At 38.4% G+C, this 16,169-nt stretch overlaps 2 protein-coding genes and 1 pseudogene across 2 annotated transcripts; 2 read left to right on the forward strand and 1 right to left on the reverse strand.

The window, feature by feature from the left end:
* Positions 1-730: 730 nt before the first annotated feature.
* LOC108891973 (deoxyribonuclease gamma-like) lies at positions 731-6,127 on the reverse strand (annotated as a pseudogene).
* Positions 6,128-8,761: 2,634 nt separating this feature from the next.
* Positions 8,762-10,683, forward strand: LOC127139670 (zinc-binding protein A33-like). Its single transcript, XM_051067889.1, has one exon. The coding sequence runs from the start codon at positions 9,269-9,271 to the stop codon at positions 10,433-10,435; it is 1,167 nt and encodes a 388-aa protein (XP_050923846.1). The 5' UTR covers positions 8,762-9,268; the 3' UTR covers positions 10,436-10,683.
* A 153-nt stretch (positions 10,684-10,836) lies between these two features.
* LOC108891974 (nuclear factor 7, ovary-like) lies at positions 10,837-15,615 on the forward strand. The gene has a single exon (XM_018689370.2). It carries the CDS (start codon positions 12,215-12,217, stop codon positions 13,616-13,618), a length of 1,404 nt encoding a protein of 467 aa, XP_018544886.1. The 5' UTR covers positions 10,837-12,214; the 3' UTR covers positions 13,619-15,615.
* The last annotated feature ends 554 nt before the right edge of the window (positions 15,616-16,169 follow it).

Consider the following 16,169-nt stretch of genomic DNA (forward strand, 5'->3'; position numbering starts at 1 on the left):
AGCAGTGGCAGCATGTGTCAACAACAGCCCAAAAAATCTGTGTCACTAACAGGTGAAGTAGACCATGGTTGTCTTATCTGATTGTGGGTAGAACAGCAAACACTTGTTAAGATTTTTTTGTGATGACTTCCTGAACCACCATTTATAAAGACAAAATCAGATTTTGCTGTAAATTTCCAACAGGTAAAGCAAAGTAACATTATTTTGAAGGTCTTGCTGTTATATTGATGGTTCACAACCTTTTTTGTCAAGTGATGGTTGTATTTAACCATTAAAAACGTAGATGGTGTATTTCCATGACAGTTTAGGTAAGTTTGGTCAACTTGGTGGTAACATAAATGCAACATTTCAGCCATTTATCCATTACTTTTATCAATTTTGACTATTTATCCAATAATTTTACCTTTTTCAACAGTATTCCCACGACTCCTACCTTTCTGTGTCAACCATTTATTCATTATTCTTAACCATTTCAGCTGTTTATCCATTAGCTTCATCAGTATTTACCCCATAGTTAACTGTTTCCACAGTTTATTCTCCGTATGTGCTTAGCTTATTATTTCAACCATGTATCCACTACTTTCAGTATTTATCCAACACTGGCTTCCTGTTACTTTTAGCTCATTTTTTCTTCCCCCCCAAATTAGTTCAGCTACCCCTCCCCAAGGGATAGAGGCAGCCTTGTTTGGGAATCACTGTATTAAATCATGTTTTTCTCTGTCAGCGCTGTCTGTACTGATGACGTCATGTCCTCACATCAGTCCTCCACTTCTTCTTCACGTCCAGGAAGACATCGTACAGCTCGTCCAGCTCCTTCTCCGAGTCCTCTGGTTTGGTGTGAACTGGGATCATCACGAGGTCCTTCAACACTAAGGTGGGCACACACACACACACAGACACTCACCTTTGCATTCAGACAACCCTAATCTAAAGAGGTTATATCTTTTTGAAGATATTTCCCTTGATAATGATATTTTGTTTCCTATTTAGTTTTAAGTTGTCTTGTGTGTGCATGACAAACATCTTCTACCTGTATTGAGGCATCTGAATCGCAGGATGTAGGGATCTCTACGAAAACGTCTAATCCCTCGGTCACCTGGTCATCAAACTGATAGGAGCCACCAAGTCAACCAAGTCATCCCTACAACACACATACACAAATACTTGTAAATCACCACATTAGGTATGCTCTTGAATGATTCGTAGGTACCTCATTCAGTGTCTGCTATGTTCCTTCTATACCCCCCCCCCCAATTTGGTTAAGTGTTTAAAGCAAATGCAAAGCTTGTAAAATGCAAACATTTAGCCATATTTTGGTTATTAACATTATACTCAGTACGTATTGTAGATGGGCTCAGTACGTATTGTAGATGGGCAGCAGAGAAGAAGATTTAAGACTCGTTCCTCTGTTATCAGTTCTGGTTCATTTGAAGCCAGCTTTGAACAACAGAATATCTCATGCTTCTGCCTAAATCAAAGTGTTATCTTGCTTGGACAAACAGATGTACAGACTTTAAACCGGTTTATAAGTCATTTCAGCCTCAGCAGTGAGATTCTGCTGCAGTTGAGCACTCACCTGTACAGGAACATGAACTGCTCCTTGTAGCGTGTTCGGCCCAGACGACTGCTGATCTTCAGAGAGTAGTGATGATTCTGATTGCATCTGAAAAGACAGAAGGGCAGGCGTGTATTGTAATTGTGTTAATTTAATCAGTGCATAAATAGATTGAATGAATGGATTATATTAATTTTAATAATTGTATTCATTTTGATTTAACTGTACAGCACTGCCAACAGTTTGTCGTTCTTTTCATTGAGAGGGAGGAAGCATTGACGTCATGATGTCTTAGATTTGAAAATACAAGACGGAGGCAGGCTGATCATTTTCAGAGACAAAGTCTGCACTCACCCATTGAGTGCATCCAGAAAGGTTTTTACAGACTCTCCCACTGACGTCCACCACTTCCAGGATCAAAATGATGTCATATTGAGACACAATCTAAGGGGCAGAGACAGAGAAAAAGACTGAGCTCAGTGTGACATCAGTTTACCATATAAAGTCTGAAATATGGAGGATCAGGATGAAGAAATGAGTAATGTGTCAGTGTTATAATACATCTTATATATTTATTCTTTTCTTAATTTATTGGCCATTTTTATCATTCAATTTTCTAAAGATGAACTAATTATTTGCTTAACTGATGTTAAACAGAACCAAACTGAGATGTTCCACAACAGTCCGGTAACACCTGGTGCTGGTACGCTACTATGGGTCGTACTTGAGGATAGGAGCAAGCGACCTGTGTGGTCGGTTAGATTGGAAGACTTGTTGGATTTTAGCCTAGGACTTGCTGGCCCTGTTTTTGAGCAGGGTTAGCCCAAAACCTGAAAACCGACTAAACACTGGGCTAAAAGGTGCCAGTGTGAAACGGGGTTAACTTAACCTAGTAACTCGTCATTCTAGGATGCAAACATTAGTTCCAACAGGCATTAAGAATATGTAGAGTGAAAAGCACTGCAATTTGTGTGTGGGTGTGTATTTTCGTACTGGTTGTTGTTACCTTGGTCAGGATATTGAGGATATCTGGGTCTGACACTTTGTTTTTTCCAAACTTCTGGATGTTAAAAGATGCTACTTTCATGGTGCCTGCAGACAAAAAAAAAGACACGACAGGAACTGAATGGAAATATTGTTGGAATTTTAATGAGCCTGTGTCTGAACATGAACAGCCATATGTGGGCTTACCGTACTGTATATACATCAAACAAGCTGGTACAGTGTGTGTGTGAGTGTTAACAGCAGCACCACAGTTGTAAAACAAGATGGCATGTCTTACACACCTGAGACCTTTGTAAGAGGCCACAAAATACACACTGCAGATAATAAAATAAATGCTTGTTGTGGTTTAACTACAGACTATAAAGACAGAAAATAATGGCACTAAGTTTTATTGAGTCTGACTCAACACAGCAGGTGTTTTACCTTCACTTCCTCTGGGAAGAAAAAGAAATTAAGAATTAAGAATTTCTTGACTAAATTAAAGTGATTTGATTTAAACTAGTATGGGGTTGTTTTATCATTTACTTTTTCTAAGTTAAATTATCACTAGAGAAGAAAACAGGAATTGATGAGAGTAAAAGAACAAGGTGATGAAAATGTATATGAACTGAAGAAGAATTTAACTTAACAAAATAATTAAAATAAACAACGAATGACAGAAGCATAAACAACAACATATGAAGCAAGCTAACCTCTACTACTTCACTTAATCAATCAAAACCCATTCCATTGGGTTTACCTCTAAACTTTAAATATTTAGTTTTGTTTTATTGGCTAAATTGTTCATCTTTGGGTAATATTTTGTTTGGGATTTATTAATATTAGTTAAAAAAAAAAAAACAAAAAAACAAATGAGCTGCTCTCTGAATTCTTTTCAACTAACTCCTGTTGAGTTCAGTTCTTCAACAAAAAACTGGCTGAGGATAAACATTTAGGACTTGTTCTAACAGGTTTAGTCGCAGTGTTATTTCCACTGATCTAACAGGGTCTGCCTGCAGCCACCTGCTTTACATTAACACATACCATATTGTTTTAACACCACAATGTAGCTTTAGGCACGGATCTGTCAGCATACCCTATAGATTCCCACCCTGTTATTTACCTTTCATCTCTAAAAGACAAGTCTCTGTTGTGGACAAAGCAAACGGATGTACAAATATACAGCCAGTCTGTAATTAAACATGCCTGTGTTCCTCAGGACTGTAAAGAAAAAGTGCAGCTCCCTCAGTTGGCATCTCCTATCACGCAGCAGTTTTTTCAGACAAGAGTTTGATTTAAGTAAAATTTTAGTGATTTTCTGTGAAAGTGATTCTGTTTTCTGTGCATCATTTCCTTTAATCCACCACAATTCTATTTGTAGAGACAATAAAACCAACCTTAACCTTGAGATCTTGACTTTACAATCAAAACATTTGGTCAGCTGCTAAAATATTGTTGTAGTTTAGTTTTTCCATCAGTATATAAATAACTTAAAATTACCTCAACTTCAGGGGCTATAACTTTAGAATGCTGTATCAATATTGAAGTAATTTAATGTGCGGTATATGATAACACTCTAACAGAGGTCATTCTGCATGATGACTACTTTTACTTCTGATACTTAAGGTACTTGCTAATAATACCTGTAAGTAAAAAGTAAAAATGTAAATATGTGAGTATATAAATGTGAAGACTTTTATGGAGTTTTTTTTTTTTTTTTTACACTCTTGTATTGCTATTTTTACTTTAGCAATTACCTAAAACCAATGATAATGCTACTCAAAAGCTAACCTACTGCTCTAACCTTTTTTTAGTGATTAAAGGCAGCACTGCAGCCTGATGACATACAGCATGTTCCTATAGTTCAGTGTCTCACCACAGGAATGTAACTGACTTGTAATCATTGTTGTCAATCAAGATGGACAATCCTCTAACCTCTTATGTCTGGAGTAGATCACACACACAGCTGGCTGCACGCAGTTAACATCCGACATCTATATTTATATGGTTTCTTATTTGTATTCGTTTCTGCATTTATTTCTCCACTACATTCAGCATGGATTACATTAAACTTTATTTAAAAGAACTAATTAAACTTAGCTATGTATCCAGTTAAAGGGGCGGATATGACAAGTCATTGATTATTTAAGTTATTTAAGACTACTTCCCTTTTTCTTTTATTTTTCTATTATAAGAGCCAGACAGACATGTACTGAATGCCATTCTAGTTTAGTATGAAACAGTAGACAATTTACAGTTTAATTTTTTTGTATGAATCATATACCAGTAGAATATTTACCAGTTCATACTATTATTTAAACGTAGTTAGGGTGAAGGGAAACTATGAACAACAAGGTCATAACAGTTGGGTTTTTTAGAGGAAATTAAATATTCTTGTAAATACTGGAGGGTTTTTTGAAGAACATATGAAATATATGTTACAAAATGATTATGCTCCTTTTTCCTGGTTGTGGTGTTAGGGGTGACAGGTGACACAGACAAAATCCCAGGTAGCTGTGTGTGTTTTTACGTGTGTTGTGGAGGTTGTCCAACTAGTTTGAAATAACGATCTCAGTGAGCATGGTGATCAGTCGATATTACTCCTGACAACAGCCACACCGTGCCAACACAAACACACATGCTAACACGTAATGATGTTGTTGTAAACAGTAGGATCATATATCATTGTTGTTCTGACGTGTTTTGCCTCTCCTGACTTTTAGACTGTTGCAACATTTTCAATTTATTTTAGTTTCCGCCTACCTTAGAAATGACATCCTGTCTGCTCTCACTATCGACTGTTAAAAAAATAAAAGGTTTGGGTTTTTTGTTCAATTTTTTAATTAAACATTACTTACAAGGGAAACATTCTCCATATACATCCACAATGTCAACACCACTAAACTTAAACAACTTTGTTCAGCAACACCACAATGAATTTGTCTCAGCTTGTGGAGACAAATCATGTAATTCAATGTAGTAGAAAGATTTTTTTAACTGTTGTCTTCAATTTTGTGGATTTTTATCATTGATCCAGTATGCATCTGATCCTACATTTCTGCTTTGCTGTTCTAGTGTGTTAAATTAAGAATATGAGTACCTCTTCTCCCAAAACGTAGAGACTCAGTAATACCACAGATCTGTTCTTGAATGACTCCACTATTATATTTCACCTGTTTTTTTTAGACCTTCAGATGGAGGACAGCTGTTTCATTGTCTTAAGACACGTAAAGCCTCTCAGGTATGCAGCTCAGTGTGAAGAAAAACAGACAAGTTGTTTCTCACCTGGGTGAATGAAGGTGAATCTGTTGCTGCTGCTGACAGGAGCTCAGATCAGATCTGTTTATTCCCAGTGAAGGCTAAAGATAAAAATGAAGACAAGAAGGAAAAGCTAGTGCACCTCAGCCTCTGCCATGGGCAAAGTATTCTATAGAGTTTGACCACAAGCAATGTGATTGGTCGAAAGCCAACCAACCAGTACCAGGGGCTGGACAGAGACAGAGAGAGGGGGGAAAAAAGTAAAGTATGCCGCCCTCCATAATGTTTTCCTGTTATATGTGCGTGAGAGGATGTTTTGTAGAAGGACCTGTATCTTTGATTGTGGCTGACGGATGGTATCAGAAACATGATCCATTCAAGTGTCAGACAAAGTTTGTTTCAGTCTTTTCATCTAGAACAAAAAAGAGACCATAAATAGGTGCATTAAAATCTGTGTGTGTGTGTGTGAGAGAGAGAGTGAGTGAGTGAGTGAGTGAGTGAGAGAGTGAGAGAGTGAGAGAGAGAGAGAGAGAGAGAGAGAGAGAGAGAGAGAGAGAGGATGTTTGTCTGCTCTAGGTTGCTCAGTAGCAACTCTGCAGAGATTAGATAGCATGAACCCACAACATACACCCCCACAGGAAATAGTTCACCCTCCAAAGTACCCACATATAGGCTTGTTTGAGATTAATCTTTCCTTGTCTGTGACAAAAAGCACAGTTAACAGCAGCTCCCAGTTTGTACTGGAAATACACAAATACTGATATGGGTATTGTTCAGGGCACCTTGATCTTAATGGTAGCATATAAAAATGTTTAAAGTATCTCTTTACCTTGTGGCCTGCATTCATGTGTAAAAACATGATGTATTGTAGGGATGTGCACAAATAATCAATTAGTGGATTAATCGACATGGTAAACATAGGTCTAATTTTAAGAATCGACTAATTTTTACTTGACTAATTTTTAATCGGGTGGAGGTGCAAAGAAAGACGTGGAACTAATGTTTATGGTCCTGTTTCTGCCAAGACTTGAAACATTCATGAAGCAGTTGGGTGAAAATGTTTTAATGTGCAGCCATCCGGCCCACAGGCAGTGCTTACTTTATTGTACTGAAACGTTCATGTGACAGCAAACGACAGGAATAAATAACAAATAGCTTTGGTGGCTTGATTGAGGTGAATGATTTCAGACGATGTGCAACTACAGCTCTGAGAAAGCATCAAAAAATATGACTCAACATGACAACATACTATTTTGGTTTGGGTGGAGGGCATGTGTTAATGATGATGTCACAACTAATAGACTTAAATTGGCTTGATTAATGGCTTCAAAAAGTAATCAAAATTCCCATCCCTAGTGTGTTGTAATAGATGTTTCCGGGTTTCACTACACAGGCATGAGTTTCAGGGGATTGACTCAGTCACGCCTGCTCACATTGTGTTGCTAACGCAGTCTCAGCTGTGTGATATGCAACACTTTGCACTCAGTATTTAAAAGGCAATACTGACTGAACTTGATTCAGTTAGCAGAATCCCTCTGTCTTCAAAAAACACCTAAAGACCCTCCTCTCTCCCTCTCCATGTCTGGATCCTGCTCTTTCTCCAAAACTCTTAAAAATATTGTTTTTTCCTATTTTAATTTCGTGCAAAGTGTTGTGGCACTTGTGTCAGGTGGAATGGATATCTGATTATACATTTCAGACTTTTTCTCAGAGACTTCTTGATCTGCCATGGCTTGGACTGAACCTCATTTTGTACATCACTTTGGACAAAGGCGTCTGCTAAATGATTACATGTATGTCAAGCATCAAGAGGCTTTGAGGCGTGTACAGAGTATTAAAGGGCGTGCCATATGATGCCCTGCTTTGAGGCTTGTATTGTTTTGCAAGAAACCACGTGACCTATAACAAACAAGGCCTCATTTAGTAAGGGAGACGTCAGTGGTTCGTTGTTAGTGTTAGTTTCTGGATAAAAACAGGGCTATATTGTTCTTGATACAAAAAGGTTCGATTTGACTGCTACACATTAACTTGAGGAGTAGATGTTGCCAGTGAGCGCTGTTGAACGAAGCTTCGAATAATGAACATTTTGGTGAACCAATTGCCGGGAAATTCTTAGAGCTTCAGGAAGCTTCATTTGGCCATCACTAGCTTTCAGAATGAAAAAACTCATTTGTAGTCAGTCAGCAAAGCATATCTTAAGGATAAGCAGTATAGCTAATAGATGGATGAAAAGGCAGGTAGTATTTGCAATGTTGCAGCTTATTCAAATTAGACTCATCACTTCCCCCAGGAGTCCCTTAGCTCCTCTAGCATTTTTGAGGGTGTCTCCAATAACGTATGTGTTTTCTTTCTTGTATGTGCTTTGTCCTTGTGGGGTCACCGTAGACACTCTCTGTCCTGTCTCAACAAGAAATACATCACATTGGATCAGACAAACAAACCGTAGGCGCGTTGCTCTGTCAGAGATGCCAACGGAGAGAGGAAAAGATGATTCTTAGCGAGCGGCCAAAATAAATAACTACATTTGTTTTCTCTCAGTTCTCAGACCACAAAACTGTGAGTAGTGAATTACCAAGAAATAAGTGAGGAATTAATCAGGGATGACACAACAATTAATGTATGACAAATAAGTAGTATGTAACAATGCAGTACGAGAGAACAGTTATTAATAATAATGAAATAATTATCACTTCATGATATGTTTTTGTTTTGTTTTTTGCTTCTGCTTTGCCTTTAGCCTTTACCTTATCTTTGCCCTTTATCTTAATTTCCTGCTGTTTGTCCAATTTTATTAACTATGTTTTATCTGTGGGTAACTTTTGTTTTGGAAAGTAATACATAAATTGTATATATATTTTTAGTAGTATTTGTACAGTGCTAGTACTACTCATACTTTTTTGATCATGTCTTTTTGAGACGATGGAAAGCAAACAAACACGATGGTGAAGGCAGTGTAAATGAATTTGGTTTAATGTGTGTTATTCCAGTTACACAAGGCCACAGTCAGCCAACAAGACAGAGCTTGTTGTGTTTTTTTAGCGCTCTTCCCATGAAAGGTATGTTGACATAATGAGGCGATCTCAAAGCACTGTGACAGTTTGAAATCAGCACTTTTACGATTTGCTCTCTTCAAATTGTTTTTTAAACTGAAAACACATTAATGGTCTGATGAAGCTCCACCTCTCAACCTCTCACCTTTCATCATCACGACAAACAGGAAATAGAGTTTGGTTTCTTTTTTGCTTGCTGGAGGAGTCACATACACATTGAGTGACAGATTATCAAATTAATTTTCATAACTGCCTCTTAAGGTACAAGAGGCAAAACTGGAATATGTTTATTTCAACCTGCTGCTGACTGGAAGAAAAGAGGAATCAAACTGAAACTGACTTGATACAGCAGCATAGGGAAACAAGTGACTGGCTTCCTGTTTTTCAGCGCTCAGTGTTTTTAGCTTTGGTCACAGAGAAAATGGCTTCAGCTGAGTCTGCAGGTCTCTGCAGTCTGCACTCTGAGAAACTGAAACTCTTCTGTCTGGACCATCAGCAGCCAGTGTGTGTCGTTTGCAGAGATTCAAAAACACACAATGGCCACAGATTCAGACCCATCGATGAAGCTGCACAGGATCTTCGAGAGAAACTCCGCAAATCCCTGAAACCCTTACAAGAGAAACTGAACGTCTTTAAAGAAGTTAAGGGAAATTGTGATCAAACAGCAAAATACATTAAGGTCCAAGCTCGAGACACAGAGAGGAAGATTAAGGAGCAGTTTAAGAAGCTTCACCAGTTTCTACAAGAGGAAGAGGAGGCCAGGATCACTGCTCTGAGGGGAGAGGAAAAACAAAGAAGTAAAGTGATGAGGGAGAAGACTGAGGCTCTGAGCAGAGAGATAGCAGCTCTTTCACACATAATCAGAGCCACAGAGGAGGAGCTGAGAGCTGAAGATGTCTCATTCCTGCAGGACTACAAAGCTGCAGTGAAAAGAGTCCAGCAGCGCCCCCTGCCGGAGGATCCACAGCTGGTCTCAGGAGCTCTGATAGATGTGGCCAAACACCTGGGCAACCTGACCTTCAACATCTGGAACAAGATGAAGGAGGTGGTCTCCTACACTTCTGTGATTCTGGATCCAAACACAGCTCATCCAGAATTTATCCTGTCTGAAAATCTGACCAGTGTGAGATGTGCAGAGAAACAGAATCTTCCTGACAATCCAGAGAGGTTTGACTGTTATGGCATTATCCTTGGCTCTGAAGGCTTTAAAGCAGGAACTCACAGCTGGGATGTTGACGTTGAAGACAGTACAGGTTGGGTCCTGGGTGTGGCAACAGAGTCTGTCCAAAGGAAGGGAGAAATCAAGTCTGGATTGTGGCGAATAGGGTTAACTGATGGAAAATATGCGGCAGTGTCACCATCAGATCCCCGCATTGTTCTGTCAGTGAAGAAGAAGCTCCAGAAGATCAGAGTTCATCTGGACTGGGACAAAGGAAAACTGTCATTCTTTGATCTGGATACTTACACTCGCATACACACCTTCATGCACACTTTCACTGACATGCTGTTTCCATACATAAGCACCAGAAATGAGCTCAAATTAAAAATGTTACCAGTGAAAGTCTCTGTTGACACTGAAACAGTTTAGTCAGTGATGACGATGTAGCTTGAAGAGTAATTGTTGGTTAAATGGCAACGATGAAGACTTACAAGCTATTAATTTTCTCTCTATGTATGTTTACAGAGTATCACATACTCACCTATAGGCTTGTAATGTGGCTCTGAAGAGTTTGGAGTTTACTCCTTTCTCAGCTTGAATTTACAGTACCTACAATAGAATGTGGAGTCACATCAAAATATACTGAATAAACATGTACATGGAAACTTCTCAAACCACTTCTGTGAAATCAGCTTCTCTTCTGTTGATGTGTACACTCAAAGACGTTTACTTAACCTCATCATATTTTTAGTGAGTTTGGGTTGGTGTTGATGTTGTGCTGGTATTTTATTTTAAATTTCATTAGCTGATCAGCTACAGCAACTTTTCCCACTTATAATTGCTAAATTAGTCACCATAGTAACTTTCTATTCTCTCTGCATTTTCAAGTTATTATAACTAAAGTTACTTTGGTAACTTTATTCGTAGTCACCAAAATAATGAAGTGAACAGACCCTACTTGTCCTTGTTTTAAATTTTCTAAAATAGACTTAAAGCTTAGGTTTCTTGACATTTTTAGTTGATGTAGTTACTAAAGAACAACACTAAGCTAGTTTGTGTTTTAAAAATCTACCTTTCTAGAAACATTGAATGAACTATATTTATGTTCCAAGGCTTGATTTTTGTTAATTTGTGGAGTTATGATTGTGATTTTTATTGAGATTTTCTTGCTTTTGTAATATAATCCAGTTAATGTACCTTTGGGTTCTCTACAGCACAATTAAATAAAGTTATTACATTGTAAACAGTTATGTATGAATATTTATATTTAGGGATGATAGTGATGGGCAGATATGGAGACATTTGACCACATACATGGTCATGTATGTCTGAGTCATACACACTTATGTCTCTATATGGGCAAGACATTTAAATATCGCTCATATCTAAAAAATATATTTATTATTTTCAAAAATTCCCTTGTTCCAGTTCCTGATTCACTCTTGGTTCTGGCTTATTTCATAAGAACATTTAATTCCATTGCAGAAAAGTTGCCCCTCAAAACTAAGTTGGAGTTAAAAACAGGAAATTCGGAAATAGCTGAAATGTTTAATGACAGGCATGCTTCCTGGCCAAAAGCGCAAACAACTGAATCATCCTCTGATTGGCAGTATTTTCAAAAACAACATAATAGGTATTTTATTAGAAAAGCTAAACCATCAGTCTGTGTCTCTGCACTAATTGAAAATGAAGGAAATCCGGCAACAACATTCAGAAAAAAGTCAAATTTGACGAGCTATTCCCTCTTTTTATATCTCTTTTAGCTGACTCAGGGCAATATGCGTGTGTATTTTACATTTGTGAATTATCGTTTCTTGCTCTCAGTGGCATTCCCTGTATAAATAAAGGTTTGAACATAATGATTCAACACTTGACACAGATTGCTAGACAAAGCTCCACCTCCAACTTGCTTGAGTCAAACCAGGAAGTAGACTGTTGTTCCTCCACCAAGAAATGACACACGTAAGCTGAGAGACAGAAAATAACAATAAAAGACTAGACCTGCAACTTCCCCTGAGGGAGGAAAAATACAGCAGGAAATAGAGGGATTTCTGCAACTTAAACCTGCGATTGACTGCACACATGGACTGTGGATTTGAAAAAAACGTCTCAGAGTGATAGGAATTTTCAAGAGGAAGGAGAGGAGTCACGACTGACTTCCTGTTTAGGGCTCTGCCTGGTGTGTTTTCAGCCTCAATAAGAGAGAAAATGGCTTTCCAAACTGAGGAGGATCTCTCCTGTCCAGTCTGCCAGGACATATTTAAAGATCCTGTTGTTCTGTCATGTAGCCACAGCTTCTGCAAACACTGTCTGCAGAGCTGGTGGAGAGGGAAACCTGTACAGGAGTGTCCAGTTTGTAAGAGGAGATCATCAAGGAGTGACCCGCCTCGTAACTTGGCTTTAAAGAACCTGTGTGAGACCTTCTTGCTGGAGAGAGATCAGAGAGCTTCAGCAGGGTCTGAGTCTCTCTGCAGTCTGCACTCTGAGAAACTGAAGCTCTTCTGTCTGGACCATCAGCAGCCAGTGTGTCTCATCTGCAGAGATTCAAAAACACACAACAACCACAGATTCAGACCCATTCATGAATTTGCACAGGATCACAGAGAGGAGATTCAGAAATCCCTGAAGCCTTTACAAGAGAAACTGAAGCTGTTTGAACAAGTTAAAGGAAACTGTGATCAAACAGCAGAACACATTAAGGTCCAGGTCCGACACACAGAGAGGCAGATTAAGGAGCAGTTTAAGAAGTTTCACCAGTTTCTACAAGAGGAAGAGGAGGCCAGGATCACTGCTCTGAGGGAGGAAGAGGAGCTGAAGAGTCAGATGATGAAGGAGAAGATTGAGGCTCTGAGCAGAGAGATAGCAGCTCTTTCACACACAATCAGAGCCACAGAGGAGGAGCTAAGAGGTGACGACGTTTCATTCCTGCTCAACTACAAGGCTGCAGTGAAAAGAGTCCAGCAGCGCCCCCTGCTGGAGGATCCAGAGCCGGTTTTAGGAGCTCTGATAGATGTGGCCAAACACCTGGGCAACCTGACCTTCAACATCTGGAACAAGATGAAGGAGATGGTCTCCTATACTCCTGTGATTCTGGATCCAAACACTGCCAATCCAGAATTTATCCTGTCTGAGAATCTGACCAGTGTGAGCCACGGAGAAAAACAGAATCTTCCTGACAACCCAGAGAGGATTGACTATCATCGTTCTGTCCGGGGCTGGGAGGGCTTTAGCACAGGTGTTCACAACTGGAATGTTGAAGTTCGAGACAATACAGCCTGGTTTGTTGGTGTGGCTGCAGAATCTGTCCAGAAAAGGGGACGAATAAAAACTGGGTTCTGGCAAATAGAGTTTCACAACAGTAAATACAGTGCACGTTTGTTAGGAGAACCAGCGGCTGTTCTCCGGGTAAAGAAGAAGCTTCAGAGGATCAGAGTTCATTTGGACTGGAACAAAGGAAAACTGTCATTCTTTGACCTTGATACTAACACACACATACACACCTTCACACACACTTTCACTGAGAAGCTGTTTCCATGCATTGGTACTTTGAATGAACTCCCAGTAAAGATATTACAAGACAAGATCTCTATAACCAGAGAATGCATAAGTTAGAGATGATTGTGAGGATAATGGACAGAGGCGTTGTCTCATATTTAAAAGGAGTGCAATAACATTTCAGATTAACACAACATTTCTGAAAACATAGCACCTAAAGCTGCATTTCTGTTTTTTCTTTTAAGTATGCTACAGTTTCAACTCCCAAGAAAAATATCTCTCAGTTCAGTAAATGCTCCACTTTCTTCACCTGCTAGTGTTGTTAACTTTGTCTGGTGTTTGATGCTGGCGAGGTGAGGAACAGTTTTTCAGGGCTTGTTTTCTGGCAACACAGAGACTAAACCATGCAATAAATGTGTCATAAACTAAAAGAAGCTATAAAGCTCTGTAGAGCTGTAGACTTTTCTGTTGGTTCATCATAACAAGCCCCAATCACAGGCATTTTATTTATCATTGATATAAAAGTGTTGATTAGTGAGTCTGCAGCTCACATCTTGGATATCTGCTGTAATTTCTCATATCTGTTTTCTTTATGTTGCCACTGAGTTTAAAGGTAGGCAGAGTTTGTATCCTTAAAATGTTTTCAACTTGAATTGAGACTTAATAGTTATAAACTGCTGATTTGTATTCTTTTAAAGTAACACACTACTGAGTAATTTACACAGTTCACTCTAAGCATGCTTTTCTCTTACCCTACTTGGCCAAAAGTATGTGGACAACCGAACACTATGCCCATATGTGGTGTTGGACAGGACCCTGACTTCCTGATCATCTCTGGTCAGCAAATCTGGTTCCATTGTGTTGAGTTCTTGGACCCTTTTCTTATAGGTGTAGTTGAACATGTTCAAAACCCTGGGCATTAACCTGCTGCTGTAAGAGCCTCCACTTATTTTCAGGTTTTTCCACCAGGTTTTAGTACCTGGCTGCAGGGATTTTCTCTCATTTAGCCACAACAGGACCACATGAATGATATTCAGCTCTGATGTCAGGGGTTGAGGCCAGGGCTCTGGGTGTTGTCATGTTGGGACAGCATGACTGCACCACAAGAATACTATGAACAGTGAAAGGTGCGCACATACTTTTTTTTTTTAATCTACTTAAACTGAGGAGTTGTGGTGCCGATGCTGTCAGTCAAGCTTTTTCATAAAACCAGATTTTCTTGTTTATGTACTCAGTTTTGCTGTTGCTATTTATTACTGTTTGCTGCTGCAATGACTTGTTCAGAACTAACAGACATTCCTTTTCCTTGAGTTGGTGATCTGCACATTTCAACTAGCTTGTCCGACAGGTCAACATTTCCAACATTTGTCCAACAATTCAAATCAAAATCAAATTCTGAAATAAGACAGACACACAGATTATTTGTGGGTCTTGAAAAGACATTCAATTCAAGCATTCAATTCAGTTAATCTAAGGTATAAGGTACTAAAAAGTCTTGCATTTCTTTTACAAACCTCTTAAATATGTTGATTCAGTTGGTTATTCATTTTGCTTTGGTTGGAGGCTGTTGAGACACTGTTCTTTTGTTTTTTGTTTTTGAGTCAATGCCATCATCCTTGTGGTAAACACTGTTGGTACTGTTAGCCATAGCTGCTAAGAAGCTCACTGGGCATGTGCCAATTTTAAAAAAAGGAAGCTTAAACTGACTTATTTTAAACATTTAAACCTTTAAGAAAAATTGATAGCTGGATGTTAATCCATCCACCCATCTGCTGCCTATGTGGGTCGTGGTCACATTAAATATTTAATTATACTACTGGGAATCACTGTTATACAGCTTGAAAGTATGTAGTAAGTATGTAAAAAAAATTGTTTTGCCCTTACTGTATTCTGTGTGGTGTTACAAATGTCTTAGTATACTTGAATTTAATGGTGACCACTGCAGAAAACCTGCACACACTATCTATAATTTAATAAAACTCAAAGAGAAATTTGAACAAATTAACAAGAGGCTAGAACTTGTAAAGCAAGCAACACACAGCCAAAATGTAATGAAATGCAATATGTGTATAATGTCATCAAAAGACAATAAAAAACTTTTAACAAAACACAAATTCAGGTTCAACACTCAGTGACTGAAGTCTGTGTACAGTGCCTGCAGGAGGAGACACTTCTGATTACATCTCATTTTTGCTGCTTGCTGATAAATATTTACTGTATGTACAGTATCTGTCATTGTATGATATGACCACATGATGGCGCCCCAAACTCTCTGATTTGTTCATCCAAGCCAAAAACCCTCAAGTGTACAAACCTCAAGGTGTTTAGTTTGAGTCCAGTGTGTGGTTTGTGCTAATGTCATTATTGCCATTCATTGTCATTATGTTTTTAATTATTTTGTTTAATTTTATTTATTTCATCACATATTTACCTTCTTTCTTCACTCATTTCTTTAACTGTGTCCCTCTTTCCCTTCCCCATCTAAAAATATTAAAATATCCTATATTTAAAATATGATTGCAAATAAACTAAAACTTAAAGTCTTCACTATCACATTCCTGTTAAATGTTTGTTGCATTTTACTGCCTAAACTTAATTTTTGCTTTTAAATTTTGAATGGTCTGTTACTCAATGTGGATTATTTCCCTGATGTGGTGTTGCTACTTTT

Source organism: Lates calcarifer, unplaced genomic scaffold, assembly GCF_001640805.2.
Source record: "Lates calcarifer isolate ASB-BC8 unplaced genomic scaffold, TLL_Latcal_v3 _unitig_2069_quiver_1094, whole genome shotgun sequence".
Taxonomy (NCBI): Eukaryota; Metazoa; Chordata; class Actinopteri; family Centropomidae; genus Lates; species Lates calcarifer.

Bases quoted from the DNA above. Each gene is read 5' to 3' on its own strand.
- LOC108891974 (XM_018689370.2), top strand. From the start codon at position 12,215: ATGGCTTTCCAAACTGAGGAGGATCTCTCCTGTCCAGTCTGCCAGGAC.
- LOC127139670 (XM_051067889.1), top strand. From the start codon at position 9,269: ATGGCTTCAGCTGAGTCTGCAGGTCTCTGCAGTCTGCACTCTGAGAAA.